The sequence below is a fragment of the Barbus barbus genome (assembly GCF_936440315.1).
Source record: "Barbus barbus genome assembly, chromosome: 30".
In the NCBI taxonomy this organism is placed as follows: Eukaryota; Metazoa; Chordata; class Actinopteri; order Cypriniformes; family Cyprinidae; genus Barbus; species Barbus barbus.
The window spans coordinates 20,941,304-20,962,529 of record NC_136758.1 but is presented as its reverse complement, the minus strand read 5'-3'; the positions used below and the strand labels follow the sequence as shown (position 1 = coordinate 20,962,529).

At 35.8% G+C, this 21,226-nt stretch overlaps 2 protein-coding genes across 2 annotated transcripts; both read right to left on the bottom strand.

Moving 5' to 3' along the window:
- Positions 1–4,051: 4,051 nt before the first annotated feature.
- LOC306850354 (adenylate kinase 7-like) lies at positions 4,052–10,228 on the bottom strand. Its single transcript, XM_079385932.1, has 18 exons — positions 10,134–10,228; positions 9,819–9,998; positions 9,627–9,735; positions 9,443–9,537; positions 9,234–9,344; positions 9,072–9,155; positions 8,892–8,980; positions 8,709–8,799; positions 8,555–8,632; positions 8,295–8,444; positions 8,050–8,178; positions 7,141–7,234; positions 6,927–7,055; positions 6,765–6,818; positions 6,106–6,303; positions 5,422–5,642; positions 5,152–5,310; positions 4,052–5,067 (listed from the first exon to the last, which is right to left on the bottom strand). The coding sequence occupies exons 1-18, from the start codon at positions 10,221–10,223 to the stop codon at positions 5,032–5,034; spliced, it is 2,097 nt and encodes a 698-aa protein (XP_079242058.1). The 5' UTR covers positions 10,224–10,228; the 3' UTR covers positions 4,052–5,031.
- An 864-nt stretch (positions 10,229–11,092) lies between these two features.
- On the bottom strand, positions 11,093–19,073 carry galcb (galactosylceramidase b). Its single transcript, XM_079385315.1, has 17 exons — positions 18,874–19,073; positions 18,688–18,756; positions 18,537–18,600; positions 18,342–18,455; positions 18,083–18,222; positions 17,960–17,998; positions 16,471–16,601; positions 16,169–16,324; positions 15,926–16,050; positions 13,901–14,028; positions 13,479–13,568; positions 13,276–13,365; positions 12,738–12,882; positions 12,452–12,635; positions 11,726–11,889; positions 11,543–11,619; positions 11,093–11,392 (listed from the first exon to the last, which is right to left on the bottom strand). Exons 1-17 carry the CDS (start codon positions 19,012–19,014, stop codon positions 11,246–11,248), a joined length of 2,004 nt encoding a protein of 667 aa, XP_079241441.1. The 5' UTR covers positions 19,015–19,073; the 3' UTR covers positions 11,093–11,245.
- Positions 19,074–21,226: the final 2,153 nt, after the last annotated feature.

Below are 21,226 nucleotides of genomic sequence, written 5' to 3'. Positions count from 1 at the left end.
GAATAAGGCCTTTCCAAAATAAGAAATGTCAGAAAGAGGAATTGTTCCACACACATTGCATATCAAAAACTACAGTATTCGCACTTGCTTTTCTTGGCAAATCCCAAATTACTCAAAGATTTCTTGATTGACAGATGAGGGGGGATAACTTCATTTAGCCAGGGACCATCTTTCCTCGTCTGGCATGATTTGGGTCTCATGGAGGATTGGCCCCCCTGGTGTCTGCCCCCTCCTCCTCTCGGCACGGGGCAGGGGCAGATTGACAGAACAGCATGGGGGCAAGCGCCGCTGTGCCAACAGCCCCCCCCACGCTCTACCTGATGTTTTTAACAAAGGCTTCCATCTCACCAACTCCGCTGCCGAACATCGCCCAGCCAGCTTCAACCCACCCCGGCTCTGGAACAAACAGACTTTGAAACCTGATCGTAAGGATGTTGGGAACAGATGCACAGACGCTGGGAATGATGTGGCGTGTATGGCTGTACTCAAAGATAAAATGTCAAACATTTTCATCGGAGCCCAAGAAATTGGACAGTTGTTAGTAAGCACCTGCTTGCAATTGACACGAGGCTACTGGGGGCTTGTTTTCTATGATATATAAATAGAGTTTTATTTAGGAGGAGACTGGGGCTAGTTGTCACACTTTTTTATTTTTACTAAAGTTAATATTTCTCATTGTAGGTTTATTTTTTTATTTTTTTCAAAAGTCTATTTCTGTGGAGAAACAAACACTAAAATATTCACTAAAATACAAACAAAAAATAAAATATTAAACAAAATAAAATGTGGCCACTGTCATGACCTAAAGAAAAAAGTTAATTTACCAAAAGAATGGCATGTTGTCATACTGTGTGGGGTAAGTTGTCACAATCAAGGCTAAGTAAATAATATGACAAATTCAATAATAAATATATAATATAATATATTACAGCTTTATGAAATACAAAAAAAAATCATAAAAAGGAAAACACATGAATAGTAAAATAAATAAAAAATAAATAAATGAAACAATGAATAAATGAAACAAACCGATTCATAGAAAGGCAAGGCAAACATGTGAAAAGAAAAAAAATACCTAAATAAATACATTATAATATTAATATAATATTTTATAAATAAAAAATATGATTATATATTTTAGCTTTATGAAACAACTCAATTCATAAAAAGACAAAAATGTGAAAGGTAAAAAACTGTTTACATTTTGGTTACACACATACAGGACATATATATATATATGTGTGTGTGTGTGTGTGTGTGTAAATGTATAATTTTCATATTTTAACTTCAAGATAAGCAATTATAGAGGACAGTCCACTCTATTAATAAAGCACATTGTTCTTACTGACCCCCTTCCTAACCGTCATCAATCACTGGAAAATTTCACTGACTTTCCAAAGGGACGATGCAAGAGGAGCACACACCGTCTGACGCACATTTCTTGGAGGTGTTCCCCCATTTTGATGAATTTCCGGCCTAGGCACCCAGCATCCCTGCTGTATGTGTGGCTGCATCTCCTCCTTCCTCCTGTCAACACGATCCTGCGCACAATCAGTCGCAGGGTGCAGACTCGCCAGGTACCTTTCCGCTCCTCGCCACGTCCTCTGGCCTCACCCGCTCCGTCTGTTTTATTTGTGAGCAACAGAAAATATACAATTACATCTCACGACTTCAAAATAATCTTTAATTCTTTTCACTGCTCTATTGTTGCAGGAGAAAAGTCGGTGAGAGTTAGTCAAAGTAGTAAAAAAAAAATACTTTGTTGACCTGCCAGGGTTTTTATGGGCAAAAACAAGGTATATTGAACAAAACAACCACATGCATTTTACTTTTTCTTATGTTCTTGTAGTTTGTCAACATGAAAAGACCTTTCATTGTAAATATCTAGAATACTATGTTGATACAAAGTTAGTTATAATCCCAGATTCTGCCCTGTAATCAATAAAAATACATTTTCAGGCCCTGCAAGTGAGTGCAGCCAATGATAAATATTGGCAGACAAGAACAATCTTTGAAGGGAACATAATGATATTCACAAGGAGACCCCCCACTGAGACACAGACACAACTGTTCCTAAGCAACAAAACACTTCCCCCCCCTCCACATGCAGACAGGGTTTTGGATTGACTGTTTTACAGCCAGAGATACTCAGGCCTCCAATGTGGTGACATAAGTGAACACAACTGTACACACTTCTGTACTTGCATTTGACACATTTTGCTCCTGACAGTAATAATAGGTATGCTTTATTGAGCTAAAGATGCAAACATATAGTTGAACACAAAAATGCAAAAAAAGAAACTGAAAAAAATATATATGTGTGTGCATAGGTAGGTAAATGCATTGTTCTATTTGATTTGCATTGTATTTATTCCTTGTAGCATTGCCGTATAATTATTATTAAAAATATTTAGGTTTAAATGAACATCACTCGAAAACAGAACAACAGAAGTTATACTTGATGATACATTTATTTGTTTTTTTTAATTATGTTATCAATAGGTATACTTTATTGATCCAAAAGGTGCAAATATAGTTCAGTGCAGTGGGGGAAAAAAGTCCTTATTGCTATTTATAAAAATTTGCGGTAGTAGTATAATCTCAAGCCTAACTGTTTAACATACAGAAATGTTTCTACAGTATGTGGTCAAATGGGTTGTCTCAATTTTAGAGGTCTTGGTGGGAAATCAAAAGGAAAAGAAATATGTTGTATTGCATGGGTAGGAGTGCCATCTAGTGGTACACACCTATATAGTAACCTGCTAAAGTCTTGAAAGAAAGAATCGTTGCTTGAAACAGTATAACTTACCAAAAGTTTGCTTTCATTGAGATTTTAAAAATAATTTTAATTAATAAAATAATACTTTTATTCTTAATAGCACTTTTGGCAGGGATACTTTTAGCAAGGATGCATTAAATTCATCAAAAGTGACAGGAAAGATTTTTACATTGTTACAAAAAAAGCTGTTCTTTTGATCTTTCTGTAAAGAAATCTTGTCCCTGAACTTATATAACAGTATATATTAAAGTATATATTTTTTATTGATTTTTAAGTATACATTTTAGGTAACTAAGTCAATGTACAATAACATATTCTTCTAAAAATGCAGTACAATTCATTTTGGCCTTAAAACATGCCCTAAAAAATATCATGTTATATACAGCTTGATATATATATATATATATATATATATATATATATATATACTGCTTGAAAGTTTGTGAACCCCTTGCAGAATCTGTGAAAATGTGAGTAATTTGAACAAAATAAGAGAGATCATACAAAATGCATGTTATTTTTTATTTAGTACTGTGCTGAGTAAGATATTTTACATAAAATGTTTTACATTTAGTTCACAAGACAAAAAAAAAAAAGCTTAAATTATTAAAATAACACTATTTAAAAGTTTGGGGACCCTTGATTCTTAATACTGTGTATGATTACCTGGATGATCCACAGCTGTTTTTTGTTGGTTGTTCATGAGTCCCTTGTTTGTTCTGAACAGTTAAACTGAGCACTGTTCTTCAGAAAAATCCTCCAGGTCCTGCAGAATCTTCAGTTTTCCAGCATCTTTAGCATATTTGAACCCTTTCCAGTGGTGACTGTATGATTTTGAGATCCATCTTTTCACACTGAGGACAATTGAGGGACTCAAACACAACTATTAAAAAAGGTTAAAATATTCACTGATGCTCCTGAAGGAAACACGATGCATTAAAAGCTGGGGGTGAAAACTTTTGAACAGGTCTTTCTTATTTTTCTTATTCCATTTAGTACTTCCCTTCGGAAGCAACAGAAGATACTTGCATGTTCCCCAAAAAACAAATACCTTGATCTTCAAATTCAAAAAGTTTTCACCCCCAGCTTTTAATGCATCGTGTTTCCTTCAGGAGCATCAGTGAATATTTTAACCTTTTTTAATAGTTGTGTTTGAAAAATAATAACATGCATTTTGTATGATCTCTCTTATTTTGTTAAAATTACATTTTCACAGAATTGCAAAGGGTTCAGAAACTTTCAAGCAGCACTGTACATATGATTTTTATTTTTCTAATGCAATATTTTCAATATATTTAAAAGTCATAGAAGCTCAGTGATCTCCGAACACTGATGTTGAGTAGCTGAATTTCAGATCGACACTTCCAGACCCAAAGGGCTGATATTTTAAAAAGTTTGTTCCACATCAAAAGTGCTGATCAACAGATTCATAAACAGTTTCCACTTGGGGCCCATCCATATTACAGACAGCCAATATTTCTGCCTAACCTCAAGCACCTGCGCTTTGTCATACACAATCTTGTCCTTAGTAGCTGTACATCTATTATGGTTGCACTTGACTTGTAAATTCCAACCCGGTTTATTGTTTATTGCTACCTTCTGCTGTCGTTTACCCTATGATTCCTCATGTCTTGTAGTTCTGTTATTACCTGCTGTAAACTGGACTCTTGCGCACTTTGTTGCCCTTCTGCATTGTATCATAGTTTTAGTTAGTATTATATTCTTCTATTTGAGAACAGAGAAACTGGCACTAAGGACTATGTTAATGTATTATCATATTAAAAGGTGAACTGAAGGAGCTACGGCACTTCCTAAAGTGCAGTATTTTGTTTATTTTACTAATGAAATGAATTATGTGCTAGCTAAAAGGGTCTGTTAATTATCTGCAATTTGTAACATTTATCCTTTGAAAGCAGCGGACAAATCAGATTAATCATGACATGATGGACCTACTTTCCACAAATGAACTTCCAATTAACAGCTTCATTCTATCAACCTTTTAAATGTTTTGTTTTTTATTTGCTTTTGAAATCCATGGATAGATAAACCTAGTGAAAGAAATTTGTTTTCTATTTTATTTGCATTGTATTTGTTCACTGTAGCATTAATTATTATTCATAATCACAAACTGTATTAAAAATTTAGATTTTAAATGAACATTAAAACTGAAATAAACCTCTCTAGAACAAAAAATATACAACAGAAGTTATACTTGCTGCTGAAACCCCAGGACAATTAATGTCCATGTTTTATTACCCTTCGGGATTATTTTTGAGAAGGTACTCAGCCTGAAAGATACAAAGAGTGACATTTTACAATTCTTCCAGTAAAACAAATGAATCTACTAAGTATTATCAAGATGACCAACCTACCAGGAAGTCTATGGGGTCGTCAGGACGTATTCTACAGCATTCGATGAGCCCTTGGGTGAGAGTGGGCATCACATCCTTTATCAGATAGTTCCTTAAAAGTCCTGACTGAGATTCCAGCAGGTCATATTCTTGTCTCTTCACCTCCTCAAGTTGCTGATTCTTAAAACACACAAACACACACTAACATCTCATAGACAAGAAAAAGTTTATAACAACTAAAAATGCACTGAATACACTGTAGTTATCAGAGGATTGAATGCAGATGCTTACCCATTCCCCCCAGCGGCGATCTCTATGTTGTGCCTCTTCTTCCTCCCGCCGCTCTGCCTCAGCTCTTTGTGCTGCTCTTTCCTTTAGCTGCTGTTCTGCTTGCCGCCGCTCTTCTTCCTCCACCTCTTCTAAGATTATCCCATAGTTCTTCGGTTTGCCCACCTTTTTGCAAACCTTCTCTATGACCAGCAGGTATTCACTGTCATCATTGCTTGTAATCTCTGAAATAAAAGAGCAATAAGGAAAATAGACATACATTTGGACACTTAGGCCACACTTGTGAATGGGTGCCATCAGAATGAGAGTCCAAACAGCTGATATAAACATGACAGTAACCCACATGACTTCAGTCCATCAATTTATGTCTTGTGAAATGAAAAGCTGCGTTTGTAAGAAACAAATCCATCATTAAAGAATTTTAACTGCCACTTCTGGCCATAATAATACTGCTTACTCCAGTCAAAAAGTCTTTCATTCTCTCACATCAAAACCCACCAACATATTTGTTTAGAACTGAGTTTGGACTGTTTTTGCTTGTAAATGTGGATTCCTATTGAAAATTTTGTCCAGGAAAATTTTTAAATGTGACCACACCTTAATGCTTAGCCTGTATTAGTTAGATCAACAGATGTAGTATTAATGCACTTCATTAAAATATAATTTGCTTCACTCCTTTAACATTACCTAAGTGCTCAGGATGAATCTCCAGATCCTCAAAGTAGTTCAGCAACGTCTCATCCTCTACGTTTCTTTCTCTGAAACTGGCTAAGCGGCGAAGGAACTGTTCAGGAGTGTAGGAAGTCCCTTCTACAACAGTCTCAGGTAGATTCAGAACGCGATTTTTCAGGAAAACATCAGTGGCGTCGACAAAGAACACAAACTCTGAAGAAGAGACAGATGACTGTTTCACTAGTGTCATAGCAATGTTTATAGCCACCTGTTAAAGTATATCTTTTAAATGAGTTGTGGGTGTCATATTCTCAGTTCATCGGTCTACAAATGTAACATCTCACTGAAAATGTTCACATTATGTAAAACTCAGCTGAACAAGACTGCGCTGCTCTCTTATGCAAAAATAGAGCTTAATATTTTATTTATGCGCTAAATTAAACAAATGGTATAATACATTGTAATAATTTTGCTGTATTTTTTATCAAATAAATTCAACTTTTGGTGAGTACGAGAGATTCCTTTTACAACTATTAAACTTTTGAACACTTCGTCGCTAAATGAATTTTATAAGATTCAAATCAGTCATGCAAAACTCAAATCTTAAGGCTAATAATTATGATGGAGAAAAAGGGCATTTCTAATCTGCATTATACTTTACATTAATTACAGACCTGGAATGATCTTTTTCTCATGTTTAGATTGCAAGTCTTCAGGCTCTTCGTCACCTGTTGAATATTTAAATAATCATGCAGCAAATCAAAACTCATGTATTATTAATCAGAATCATGATTTAATTTGTTAATATATCACCTAAAAAGGGGTATATTTCTCACCAGCAAATAACTCCTTCGCCTGCTCGTATGTCTTTGGAAAACCATCCAAAACAAAGCCCTGGTTCATACAGGGTTTAGTTCTGAGTTTGTCCCTCATTATACGAATCACATATTGGTCATCCAGTCGTCCTAAACAACAACAACAACAACAAAAATCTTAATACTGTATATATCATTTCAGTATATAGCACCTAAAAAATTACAAATACACAACCTTCATTCTGATTCATGTTTTCCTTCAGAGTGTCCAGAAACTCCTGAGCTTCACTCTGGTCGTTTTCCTCATCCTCTATACGAACACACGACTCCTGATTGATTCAATTAAGTATTAGTATAAAATATTTACAATTTATAGATATTTTTTCAATGTATAAAAACAGAAGGGAATTCACTATAGGGGTATATTTACTTCAGTATTATTTTAGCTAGTTTTTTTTAAAGGGATAGTTCACCCATAAATGAACATTTGGTCTTCATTTACCTCACCCTCATTTTGTTCCAAACCTGTATGAACGTCATCTTCTGTTGAACATAAAAGAAGATATCTTGAAGAACGTTGGTAACCAAACAGTTGACTTTCATGTTATTTTGTCCTTACTGGAAGTCTAGTTTGGTTACTAACATTCTTCAAAATATCTTCTTCAGATATATATTCGATAGAAAAATAAAGTCATACAGGTTTGGAACAACTTATGGGTAAATAATGACAGAATTTTTATTTCAATCCCTTTAAATAAAATGACAGTCGTGGCCTAATGGATAGAGAGTTGGACTTGTAACCCGAAGGTCGTGGGTTCGAGTCTCAGGTCTGGCAGGGATTGTAGGTGGGGGGAGTGAATAACCAACACTCTCTCCACCCTCAATACCACAACTGAGGTGAGACCCTTGAGCAAGGCACCGAACCCCCAACTGCTCCCCGGGTGCCGCAGCATTGGCTGCCCACTGCTCCGGGTGTATGTTCACTACTGTGTGTGTACACTTGGATGGGTTAAATGCAGAGCACAAATTCCGAGTATGGGTCACCATACTTGGCCACACACCACTTCCCTTTCCTTTAATATCTGTGTTATATGAACATGCTTTGATAGTTGTGAATAAATTCTTGGCATTGTACAACACTGACCAGGTGTTCTAATGTTTCAGCGATTGTCTCCTTAGGCTTAACATGGTGAAGTTTGTAATGCTTGCATATCCTCTCCGCTATAGTGCTCTTCCCAACAGCAGGTGGTCCCAGGATGCAAATACGAAGGGGCTGGGAAATATATAAACAGGTGTTTATACTGTAAAACGTTTGATGAAGTCAAAGATCCCAACTCTGATCTTAAACATAGAGGAAGTATCAAAAACGTTAAGAGTATTTCAGCGTACCAACAATCCCCTAGTCTGCTTGTATTCTTCAGTAACTTGCTCAATGTTTTCAACCATTCCAGTTTCTGACACCCACTGAATGTTAAAATTCTCTTTCAGATATGTTGCTTCAATAGGAAGGTTGACAAGCAAAGAATCAATATCTGTTTGCTGAAGAAAGTGAAAAAAAAAAGCTTTGTCAATACAAAAGCAAAACTGATATTATCAAATATTGATAATCTTCACTGTAGTATGTCAGAACAACTGGCATTGATTCTTACCGTCAGATCCTGTATGAGATAAATCTCCTCTTTTGAAACATTCTGAGTTTTTCCTGGTCCAAGCACGAATGCTACTGCCTTGAAGAAGAACACTTCTTTGCATGAGAACCATTAATTTTCTAAACAAAAATATACTGAATGTGTAAAATCTCACCTTTATGATATCCTCCATTGTGTTTTTGGAATCATCAACTGCAACAAAGTATTGTGACTTTGGCTTGTGGTCAATGACATTTTGGATGATCCTTCATGAATACAAATCAAAGGGGTGTAAATGCCCAGTAATTTAGTTTTTGCATGGATGATATGTCATAAAAAGCTCCACAATATTACTTACCCTGCCAGATCATTGATGTGAATACTGGGGATAATATTGGAGCCATCTCCAAAGATGGGCACCTGGGAGACTTCGCCCAACCATGACATCTACATAGAGCAACTATTTAGCTTCAACACTTTAATTAGCACAAAATAATTACAAGTGTGATGCTTTTTAAAGTATGTGCATATGATTTACCTTAAAAAATAAATGAAAGATGTGCTCTCCCATTCCATACTGTAGCCCAGATGCAACAACATAAGTGGAGAACCTGGAGTTTTTCTGAAAATCGTTTAAAAAATAAAAATGAACTTCACACTTTTAAAGTAGAAAATTCTTCTGCAAGGGGTTCTAGCTTACAGTTTTGCCTAATTTGACCACAAGTTTCTCCAAAGCGATATGAGCATGGAAGTTGGGGTGTGCTTTTCTTCTCCTGTAGTGTTCTTCTGTAAAAGGAAACTCTGGATAATCCTATAATGGAGTTAAAAATATTCATTAATTCGACCTTTTAATCTTGTTCTGCATGCTGTTCAAGAGAGTACTTATTTGATAATTTGAATTATTCCTACTTTATCAGCTGGTTTAGTCATAGCCCACGTCATGATTGTTGACACCAGGATAAACATCTTGGGCCCAGAAAACTGGTCCATTTCTTCATGAAGAGCTGTGATTGGATGATAATTTTGTGAGCATCTGCTCAGGAAAAAGATTTATAGCAAGAAATGGCACATGGATTTAATAATAATGTGATACCTGAGACAGCCCACTGTGCTTCATCTATCTGATCAGCATGCTGAGTAATATCATAAATGACCACATCACATTTCATTAGATGATGTAGAAGGTCTTCTCGCTTCAAGTTCTGGTGGGGAGTAAAAGGGATTTGATGAAAAAACAACTTATAAAATTCATATCTTCTGCATAGGCTAGTTGTGATTTATTTACACTGTACTCTTCAGCAATGAAACTGAACGTCTCCTCTGTTTGGCTGGAAACTGTTCCCACAATCTGGAAGGTTGCACCTTTGAGTTTTGGTTGCTCATCATGCAGCCTGTCCTCATCTTCCTCCACATCAGCCTCTCCAGGGTCCACTAGAGATGCACCAACCATACATGAGTCTAGAAACTTAACACAGGAAAATAAGGGTAAACGAAATACACAGTAGTAAGGTATGGACTGCCCTGCAAATTGACATTTAATTTCAAGCAGTGTCTATAATTATTAAGCTGAATAATAATGCAAAAAATAAAAAAATCTTACCCTTGCAATATTTTTCGATGTATATTTATCAACATCGTTGATAAAAACACGTCTGGCGTTTTGCGGCATCTCCTCAGTCTTGTCTGCCATTCTGTGTTGTTAACTGTTGTTTTGTTGCTAGGAAACGGATGCGTTCACGTGGTTCAATACAAAGCTGATTTCTGGAAGCTTTTACAACATAATACAAATCATTTAAAAAAAAAAATTAAGGTGGTGTCTAGATGACAAAATACGGACAAAAGAATGAATATTTTTTACACTTTACCGTGATTGCATTATTTATGACCGTCTGCTTTAGCCTTACATTTAGCATACTATTATGAGCTAATATAATGTAAAACAACGGATAGAACATGGATATTTCTCAGTAGTCTAAATGTTGCTGTGCTGCTCCACAGACATATGATGGCAGATGGTTGTGTGTGATTGATCATGCTGGTCAGTTGTGGTCATTATCTGGTCCAAGCTGAGCTAGATGATGGTAGACTTGGTTCAAGCTGGTTAACATTATTCAACAAAATTATAACCTTTTAATTTTTCACAGGACAAATTTGCTCTAGGTTTGATGTTTTGTAATAGGCTCAAAATAATGTGATCTTACGGTCACAATGTCTTTAGCTAAACATGTTCATTATTCAAATCATCATTACATAAAAATTACAAATATTGTTTCACTATAAATTTACATTTAGAACTGTGATATGACATTCATAATGAAGCTAAAAATATAAAGCTTATATCAGCGCTTTATCATGAATATACTGTCACAATTTTGTACAGCTCGCTCTATAAATGACACACAATTCAACATCTTTTTTACAGCTGATCAGTCATTTATTAGAAAAAATATATATTCAAATTAAATTAATAACAAAAAAGTTCACAAAACTCACATTGTCAATTGTTCAGACATTTTAAATCACACCAATGGTTCAAATTATTATTATTATAAGTATTCATATTATTATTATTAATGCACATTGGGTGTATATGCAACTGAAACCTTAAAAATTAACAACTCCTTAAATCACTTCATAATCACATTAGTCACACACCTGTTTGATTCCAGTCTGCTTGTTTACAGTGTCACAACAATGGCAGACCAAAAACAATCAAGCTAAGGCCTCTATAGCAAAATTATCAAACTGTGCAAGTTCAAATGAACTAGTGCCTATGGCCGCCCATCCATGTCGTGGCTCCCAGAGCACTGAATTCTTCCACAGGGGATAGCCATTGAGATCTGCTGATGTATAGTTTCCCTAAAACAAAGAATAAATGACAGATCAACTGAAGTACAAATCTGACAGTGTGGCAAAATGAGATTCAAGACACAATGGATAGAACTAAAATAAAGGGAAAACTCAGCAATAAATATATTTAGAAACATTTCCATATATAATTCAACAAACCTTGACGGTAAGGGTCAGTGTGTACCATACACACGCTCTAGTTCCAGACAGGCCCTCAGCAAGAACTGTCATTCCATCTGTTCGATCAAAGGGTTTTATAAATATGACCTGGTTTAGTCAAACTTACAGCAGTAGGGAAAAAAAGGACACAAAAAACAAAGCTTTTATTATTCAGATGCTTACTGAGGTCATTTGTGATTTTGTAGGTGCCGTCTGCATAGACCCAGAAAAAGACTCCCCTTGTGCTTCGGACAACACCTCCACCTTTGTTCACTCTGACAGCAATGAAGACTCCACCGGTGTGCACAGTCTCCATGTATATGTCACATGACACCCGCAGGTCTTGCCTGATAATCATAAGTACATACAGCTATTAACTGCATAGAATCTATTTATGTACAGTATTCTTTATTTCTTAAGCAAGTTAATGACCATTTAAAATTTTTGTGTTGCTATTTTTTTAATGTTTTTGAAATAAGTATCTTATGCTTATTAGGGCTGCATTTACTTGATCAAAAATACAATTTGTGATATTATGAAATATTATTGCAATTTTAAATAACTGTTTCCATTTTAATATATTTTAAAATGTAACTCATTCCTGTGATGGCAAAGCTGAATTTTCAGCAGCCATTACTATAGTCTTCAGCGTCACACGATTCTTCAGAAATCATTCTAATATGATGATTTGGTGCTGAAGAAACATGTCTTCTTATCGTCAATGTTGAAAAAACATCTGTGCTTCTTAACATTTCTTTGATGAGTAGAAAAGTTCCAAAGAACAGCATTATAATTTTTTTTTGTAACATTACAAATGTTTTACTGTTACTTTTTGCTGAATCCTGAATTATTAATTTCTAACACCAAATTTTTAAATGGTAGTGTACATAATAGTTATACAATTCTCACCATTGATAATCACCAATAACACTTATTGTCTGATCAGCATCTGCAACCCAGGTCACCGGATGCTGAGTGACCACCTGTCGCAGAGTGGAAACATGAGGTCCAGGATCTGTCTGGTTAGTGAAGTATTCAAAGACCCCCGTCTGATCTGCAAAGTTTGGAGCCTCTGAGAAATATGGATTTCCAGCTGGGAGACAGGAAGCCAAAGTTGTTAGATTTGCACACACTGTGTGAAAAGTATTAGAATAGCTATTAAATGAGGGAAGAAAATGAAAATGAAGCTACTTACAGACATCAAAATCATCTTTGTATGATTTAGGATAGGGAGCAGAGGGTGGAGGATCTGGGTAACTCCCTCTCTGACCATTTCGTACAGTAGTAAATGTATATACCTCATCAACATCAAGCTCTATGCTGAAGGACCCTTCAATTACCTACAGCATTCACAGTTTACACAGAGATATATTACATTACATTTCAAATAACAAGTAAATAATTATTATAAAAATCAATTTACTGAACCCATTTATATTTTTTTAAAAACCCAGACAATATCAAAATACTTTCTTATTTTAAGTCTTTCTGGTAACACTTTATTTTAAGCTGTCCTTGTTACACGTTAAATGTACTTACTATTATAATAACAATTAATAATGCCCAATGACATACAAGTAACCCTAACCCTATAGTAAGTACATGTAGTTAATTAATATTACTCAGTACATAAATGTATAATTACACTGTAACAAGGCCACCTTAAAATAAAATGTAACCGTCTTTTTAAAGATATTATATCATGAATATATTGATTTTATGTATATACTTACTTTAATAGGCTTGAGATTTTGGAAGAGGACTGTCTTGTTTGTCTTGAAATCAAACTTTGAATGCCACACCTGCAGCTCACTGATTGAAGCCTGTGAAAAATTTTATTCCATGTACTTACATAAATTTAATTTTAAGTAATTTTAACCATTATAAACCCTTTAAACCAAAAAAAAAGGGGGGGGGGGGGGGGGGGGGCACTTACAAAAGTCCCTTTCAGATGGAAGGTTACATTCTGGGCAGTGACATCATATGAAGGCAGAGGAGGTCTTATGCACACAGAGTGATCATGGGTCTAAAAAATTAAATAAAATGGAGTAATGCGTTTTCACACAAACATAAAGACCATTAAGAGGATATATATACGCACTACTGTTCAAAAGTTTGGGGTCAGTAAGATTTTTTTAAATGTTTTTATTCATCAAGGATACATTGATCAAAAGAGACAAACTATTTCTACTTCAAATAAATGCTGCTCTCACTAGCCTTGGCAAGCATAAGAGACTTCTTTCAAAAAAATATATAAAAAATAAATAAATTTAAAAAATAAAAAATTGCAACCCTTAACTTTTGAACGGTAGTGCATGTTGTGCTAATTGTTTAGAAGATCAATTTCAAACGTCTCACCATAGTTTCAGTGATTATTGTTAGATTCCCTCTCTCATCAGTCAATGCAACATAACTTCCACCGTGTATGAAGTGTCCCACTGTCTGCAGGTACGTCCAGCCAGGTTCCGTAAACTGGGTAGTGTGGGCTTACAGAATTTTAGGAATCAAATACTTTATTGTAACACACATTACTTATATGATGCATATACGTTGGGGAAAAAAAATTATTTGATCCCCTGCTGATTTTGTACAAAGAAATTATCAGTCTATAATTTTAATGGTAGGTTTATTTGAACAGTGAGAGACAGAATAACAACAAAAAATCCAGAAAAACGCATTTCAAAAAAGTTATAAATTGATTTGACTCTGGGAGTGCTCCTAATCTCAGCTTGTTACCTCTATAAAAGACAACCTGTCCACAGAAGCAATCAATCAATCAGATTCCAAACTCTCCACCATGGCCAAGACCAAAGAGCTGTCCAAGGATGTCAGGGACAAGATTGTAGACCTACACAAGGCTGGAATGGGCTACAAGACCATCGCCAAGCAGCTTGGTGAGAAGGTGACAACAGTTGGTGCAATTGTTGGTGCACTGTTCAAAGGTTTGAGTTGCCAAACATCAGCCTAGGAAACTTAATGACTTGGAGAGGATCTCCAAAGAGGAGTGGGACAAAATCCCTCCTGAGATGTGTGCAAACCTGGTGGCCAACTACAAGAAATGTCTGACATCTGTGATTTCCAGCAAGGGTTTTGCCACCAAGTAATAAGTCATGTTTTGTGAAGGGGTCAAATACTTATTTGATTAAAATGCAAATCAATTCATAACTTTTTTTAAATGCATTTTTCTGGATTGTGTTTGTTATTATTCTGTCTCTCACTGTTCAAATAAACCTACCATTAAAATTATAGACTGATAAAATGCAAATCAATTCAAGAAACACAAAATAACTGTCAATCTCCCTCAGTCTGGGGCTCCATGCAAGATTTCACCTCGTGGAGTTTCAATGATTATGAGAACGGTGAGGAATCAGCCCAGAACTACATGGGAGGACCTTGTCAATGATCTCAAGGCAACTGGGACCATAGTCACCAAGAAAACAATTGGTAACACACTACGCCGTGAAGGACTGAAATCCTGCAGCGCCTGCAAGGTCCCCCTGCTCAAGAAAGCACATCTACAGGCCTGTCTGAAGTTTGGCAATGAACATCTGAATGATTCAGAGGAGAACTGGGTGAAAGTGTTGTGGTCAGATGAGACCAAAATCAAGTTCTTTGGCATCAACTCAACTCGCCGTGTTTGGAGGAGGAGGAATGCTGTCTATGACCCCAAGAACACCATCCCCACCGTCAAACATGAAGGTGGAAACATGTTTTGGGGGTGTTTTTCTGCTAAGGGGACAGGACAACTGCAACGCATCAAAGGGACGATGGACGGGGCCATGTACCGTCAGGGCCAGGGCATTGAAAATGGGTCGTGGATGGGTATTCCAGCATGACAATGACCTAAAACACATGGCCAAGGCAACAAAGGAGTGGCTCAAGAAGAAGCATATTAAGGTCCTGGAGTGGCCTAGCCAGTCTCCAGACCTTAATCCCATAGAAAACCTGTGGATGGAGCTGAAGGTTTGAGTTGCCAAACGTCAGCCTAGGAAACTTAATGACTTGGAGAGGATCTCCAAAGAGGAGTGGGACAAAATCCCTCCTGAGATGTGTGCAAACCTGGTGGCCAACTACAAGAAATGTCTGACATCTGTGATTTCCAGCAAGTGTTTTGCCACCAAGTAATAAGTCATGTTTTGTGAAGGGGTCAAATACTTATTTGATTAAAATGCAAATCAATTCATAACTTTTTTTAAATGCATTTTTCTGGATTGTGTTTGTTATTATTCTGTCTCTCACTGTTCAAATAAACCTACCATTAAAATTATAGACTGATCATTTCTTTGTCAGTGGGCAAACGTGCAAAATCAGCAGGGGATCGAATAATTTTTTTCCCCACTGTAATATTCATGCGTATATATAGCACATATAAAAATACATTACCTGTTATCCAAATAGGGGACTCGACAACATAATTTCCACTCCATGGCTCTTTTGCAGTCATTAGTCCATCCCTTCCAAAGGGAAGATCCTCATAATAACTTGAAACAAGGTTCCAAGATATGGTCCTAAAAGCAAACACAACCCATTTTTTTCATAATTGAATTTACACATTTATATGTGTGATAGTTCTCCTTATAACCTGGGAAATGCTACGTGATTCAGATCATATCGGAGTTATCATACGCTGTCATTTTGCCATTGACATAGTTCTGGTTGAGAATTCGGGCCCAGCAGCCTGCGCCAACGTTGTCATTAAAGGTACTGTAGTCTTCAGAGGACCACAGTTTCTTGCCAGTCTTCAGGGCGTGAGGCACAGTGTTGGTGCCAGGATAATGAACCCTGTCAGTCAAACCATTCCAACATCAGGATCTCACATCACCACACTTCAAACATATTTACATGTCATGCTAGTGTATTTTTTCCTCCATTAATACATATTAAAATGCACACGTCCTGTTTTTAAATAAGGAATCAAAAAGATTTACCCTAAAATTTCAACAGCATCCTGTAGCTCTTTGTCAGCAATTACAACAGAGGTGATCGGCTCCCACAGGTTATCACTGGCAATGATTTTAACTCTCTCCAGACCACTTTTATCCAGTGTATATCGCAAAAGCTAGCAAACATTGCAGAGAAAGAAAAAAAATACAAGGTCATTTTTGACCCAAACTTTTTACGTGCTGTATATGCATAAAAAAACTGATGTAACAGGCTCATGTAAAAGCGTAAATATATAAATAAATAAAACGGACCATTTCACTTTTCAAAATTTTAAGGTCAGTAAGATTTCAAGGCTGCATTTATTGCGAAAGATTATTTCAACTTAAAATAAAAGTTATCAATTTTAACATATCTGAAAAAATTATTTATTCCTGTTTAATGGAGGGGGAAGTTGATTAGTCACCAGAAGAGACGGACGGCAGCTCGCGTAAGTGTTTTGAATACTTGGTCGCAGTTCTGTGGTTTAAATTATTTACTTGCTGCTAGGAAGGAATAGTTTGTTTCCTACCTATTTCTACTCTGCATTTTCGTTGGGGTTTTTATGTTTGATTGCACTTACTGGTAATTAGAATAATCTGCGCCTCAGCTGAGAACGAGCCTGTGTGATTGTGCAAAGTGTTAGTTTCGTCTTGAGCTATTAGCAGTCCTTTAACCTTATTGGCTGGGCTGATCAGAATCACAGCTGTTTTCACTCTAGTTTCTTAGACCGTAGCGTCAGCGGAAGCGTTCAGCCTCCTCGGTCAAAGACCAACGAGTGTAAAGACAGACGACTTTTTCCTGCGCGTCTTTGACCGACCTACATCCCTTCCAGAAGTCTGAGATCTGCTAGTGAGTGACGCCTTGCGGTACCATCACAGAGAGGTTCAAAATCACTCTCCAGAACATTCTCGTTCACCATTCCTGGCTGGTGGAATAATCTTCCCACCCCATCTGGAATGCTGGATCGCTGTCAATCTTCAAGCAACAACTGAAAACTCATCTCTATCGGCAGTACTTGACTTCATCCTAAACTCAAAAAAAAAACTCACTCTTTCCCTCTCTTTCTCTCCCTCCCTTACTAGCTTGTACTTATTTGAACAATGACTGAGACTTGGTGTTACGAGCACTTCCTCTGTCTGATTGCCTCTTCAAGATAAATCTCTTTTTGTAGTCCCCAATTGTAAGTCGCTTTGGATAAAAACGTCTGCCAAATGACTAAATGTAAATGTAAAGCTGACTTTTCAGCAGTACTTCAGTCTTCACGATCACATGATCCTTTAGAAATCATTCTGATATGCTGATTTGGTGCCCAAGAAACATTTCTTATTATTATCAGTGTTAAAAATGAATTTGCTGCCAAATATTTTTGTGGAAACGTTTTTTTTTTCTTTTTCTTTGAATAAAAAGTTTAAAATATCAATCAAAAAGAACACTATTTATTTGAGATAAAATATTAAACATTATTATGAAAGAAGAGACTCTGACAGTACTTACCTTTATGTACTTACTGTTAAAACTCCTTTCATTCCATATCTGTGCAAAGAAATACAAATCAGATGTTCAGATTAATGAGGAATATGGCCACAGAATTTATTGGAATAGATGAGATGCATTCACCCCAACATAATCAATGTCCAAGTCATGGTACTCCTTGGCCCCAAGAATCCAAGACACCACATAAGAAGCAGTGATATCAGGGAAACTATATGGCCAGTTTTCACCATTTCCAACCCATCCCGGAAAAGCCCATGGTAGACCTGTAAAAAATAAATTATTAAAACTACTAATTAATATTTGGGATCGACTGCACAAGAGCACTGTGTACTTTTGCAGGTTTACACTGTTTGATTCATTTGTAATTATTATTTTTTTTTACCTATGAGGGTGATGTTTGGATTCCTCTTCTTGGCTTCCCTCATAAGCCACCATTCATATCCTCTAAAATAATTCTCATCATCTTCATAGTGCATGTGTGAGGGCTCAGTTCCATCTGTAAATGATTATATTAAATAGGTCATATGGATAAACGCACTCACTGTACAGAAGTTTTAAAAGTGAAAGTGCCCTATACCTGTAGTCTGAGCATCGCCTCCAATTTCAACCTTCAGGATTTGTAATGAGGCTCCAAATTTAGGCTGTTAAATATAGATTGACATGTATACAGTCTATAATGTAAATACATAATTGTATGTCTGATCAGATTCCTTTCTAAGCAAGCACACCTTGAATAGATAGTCTAGTATCTGACTCCGATATGGTTCAGCATAATTGACGAGCAAACGCGAGGTCGCCTGTAAAAAACGTTTATAACACATTGGCAATTATTGTTATGCAGACGTTAGCGTTTTCTGTAAACTAAGCACTACAGAAACTCTGAAAAAGGAAGCACACTACAGTAAAAGACTCACCCCACCACCGCTTAAACCACCGATGCCATCAAACGATCGTCCTAATCCAGTTTTATCATCCAAATCGTAGTCCTCACCTAAACAAATACTGATACAGAGAAAAATACTCAAAAACACCCAACACTGATTACCTTTGTTCATTCTAACTTGTACGTTCCTCCAACATTATCAGCTGACTTGCCTGTTCCGCAATAGGCGGTGCTATGTTGAACCTGACCACGCCCCTTTCATGCAACTCCAGTCAGAGTGGGCATGCGTCATCAACGGGGGCGTGGTTTATTATATTTAGGTGAGAACGAATACATTTTATTATATTGTCTGCATTTAGAAAGGAGTCATTCCTGCTATGCCGTATATTTTCATATCTGTATCATACATATAATTATAGGCCTGTTAGATAACTATGAAGTACTCATTTTAAATTTATTTATTTATTTTTTAAATGTGAACCTTAATTTGCGGTAAATCTTGAATAATTTTGTTTACTTATTTTTGCCATGTTTCTGGTGCTCTGCACTAATTTCTAAGACTATTTCTCTTAAAAAAAATAATAATAATTAAAATTAAAATTAAGTATTTTCGAGAGTTTCCTGCAATGTTTTATGGCATTTGTTAATTTGTAACTGTAAAGCATATATGTATTATAATTATGATATTTATCTAATTGTAATATATATTTTTGAGTATGGTAATATTAAAATTCAAAATGATGCTTAAAAGCATGTTGACTCAAAGACAGAAATGTCAGGCTGTTTTATGATGAATCCTCCTTTTGAGCTCACACTTTTTTACCATAAAGCCGATCAGAAGAGAACATTTCAAGGATCTTTGATGCCAGATGTTGGCTTACAAGCAAATATTGGAATTCTGTAAAACTGTAGTCCACTTTGATGGAGAAAAAAAAAGAAGAAATATACTGTATAGGCTTCACCGCTTGTTGAAATTTAATAGCAGTTTTAAGGCCCTATCCACCCTATCAACGTCCTTCTTGTGACTTGAGGGGTATCTGTGGTAATATGTTTTTCTGTATTACTGTAGGCCATTGTCAAAGGCATCATTATCTCTGGCATTGTGATAGAGCCATGTGGTCTTTCCTCAATTTTTTGGAAACAATTTCAGAGAGGAGAAAAGCATTTCCTAAATTTGATATTCGGTTTCTTTCTTTGATAGTATCCACACAGAACATGTCATCTTTCATAACCCATTTCATTTTTCAGTCTACGTTTTCATTGTGAGTCAGATGCTAAGGGATTTCTCATAGATGGTATGAATTTTCTCAGATTTGTGGAGCTGCCAAGTCAGTTTTACAGACTACTTTATTTACAACGCTCTCCTGTGGAGGCTTACAATACAATTGGATGCATACATTGATTACTTGTATTTGATTTTTTTAACTTCTACAATCTGTACCTCATTTATCAGTCTGCTCTGGGGGAAGGAACAGCAAGGTCATCAGAGATAGGATTTTGGTTTATTGATTGATGGTTTGATATCTTAGAAATATGAGCTCCAATCTGATAACAATGTAGGAAGGAAAATAGCTGCACAATATCAGAGTTTTATTTTTAGAGGATAACTATTTTATTTATTTATAAGTAGGAAAAGGACTAGCAATTGCAATGTTTTGTTGTTGTTATAAAACATAGTTTATTATATACATTTTATTAATATACAGTAGGCTATATTATTGAGTGGAGTACTGAAATACTGTTTATGCTACCTTTAATTATTGCATCTGTTTTATAGATAATATAGATATCAAGTTAATAAATCCAATGCAATATCTGACCACAGGAGGGCAGAAGCAACTCACAATTTATATTTTTCCATCTTTTTTTTTTTTTTTTTTGAAGTAGGCCTTTTACAAGCAGTGTAACTACATTAGAGTATACAGACAGTGCCATCGGTTTCCTCCAACCTGCGTCTTCATTTTTATGATAAAAGATTGGTATCAAGCTCTCTAATTGCATCAGGGGTTCCTTTAATTCCTCAGACAATATTATGCTACTGGGAATATCTGGAAGAAAGAAGAGGACAAAAACTTGTGTTGCATAAGCAAAGGGAAAGCATAATTATACAGTGATGATTTGGAAAGTACTTAAAATGAACCTCATCAGTTAGAGAGCAAATGCTTTTAATTATGACACAAGGCCAAAATAAAACCCTTCTAGATCAGAAATGATTGCAAGAGATAATTTCAAAGCAGTGTAAGTTCTATAGATTGCTATTTTATTATTTATTGTATTATTACTTATCTTATACACTTTTGACCCCAACAATTTTTAATTGCATAAATGCCATAAATAAAATACATAAATAAATAAAATAAAATAAATAAAAATAAGTCATATTG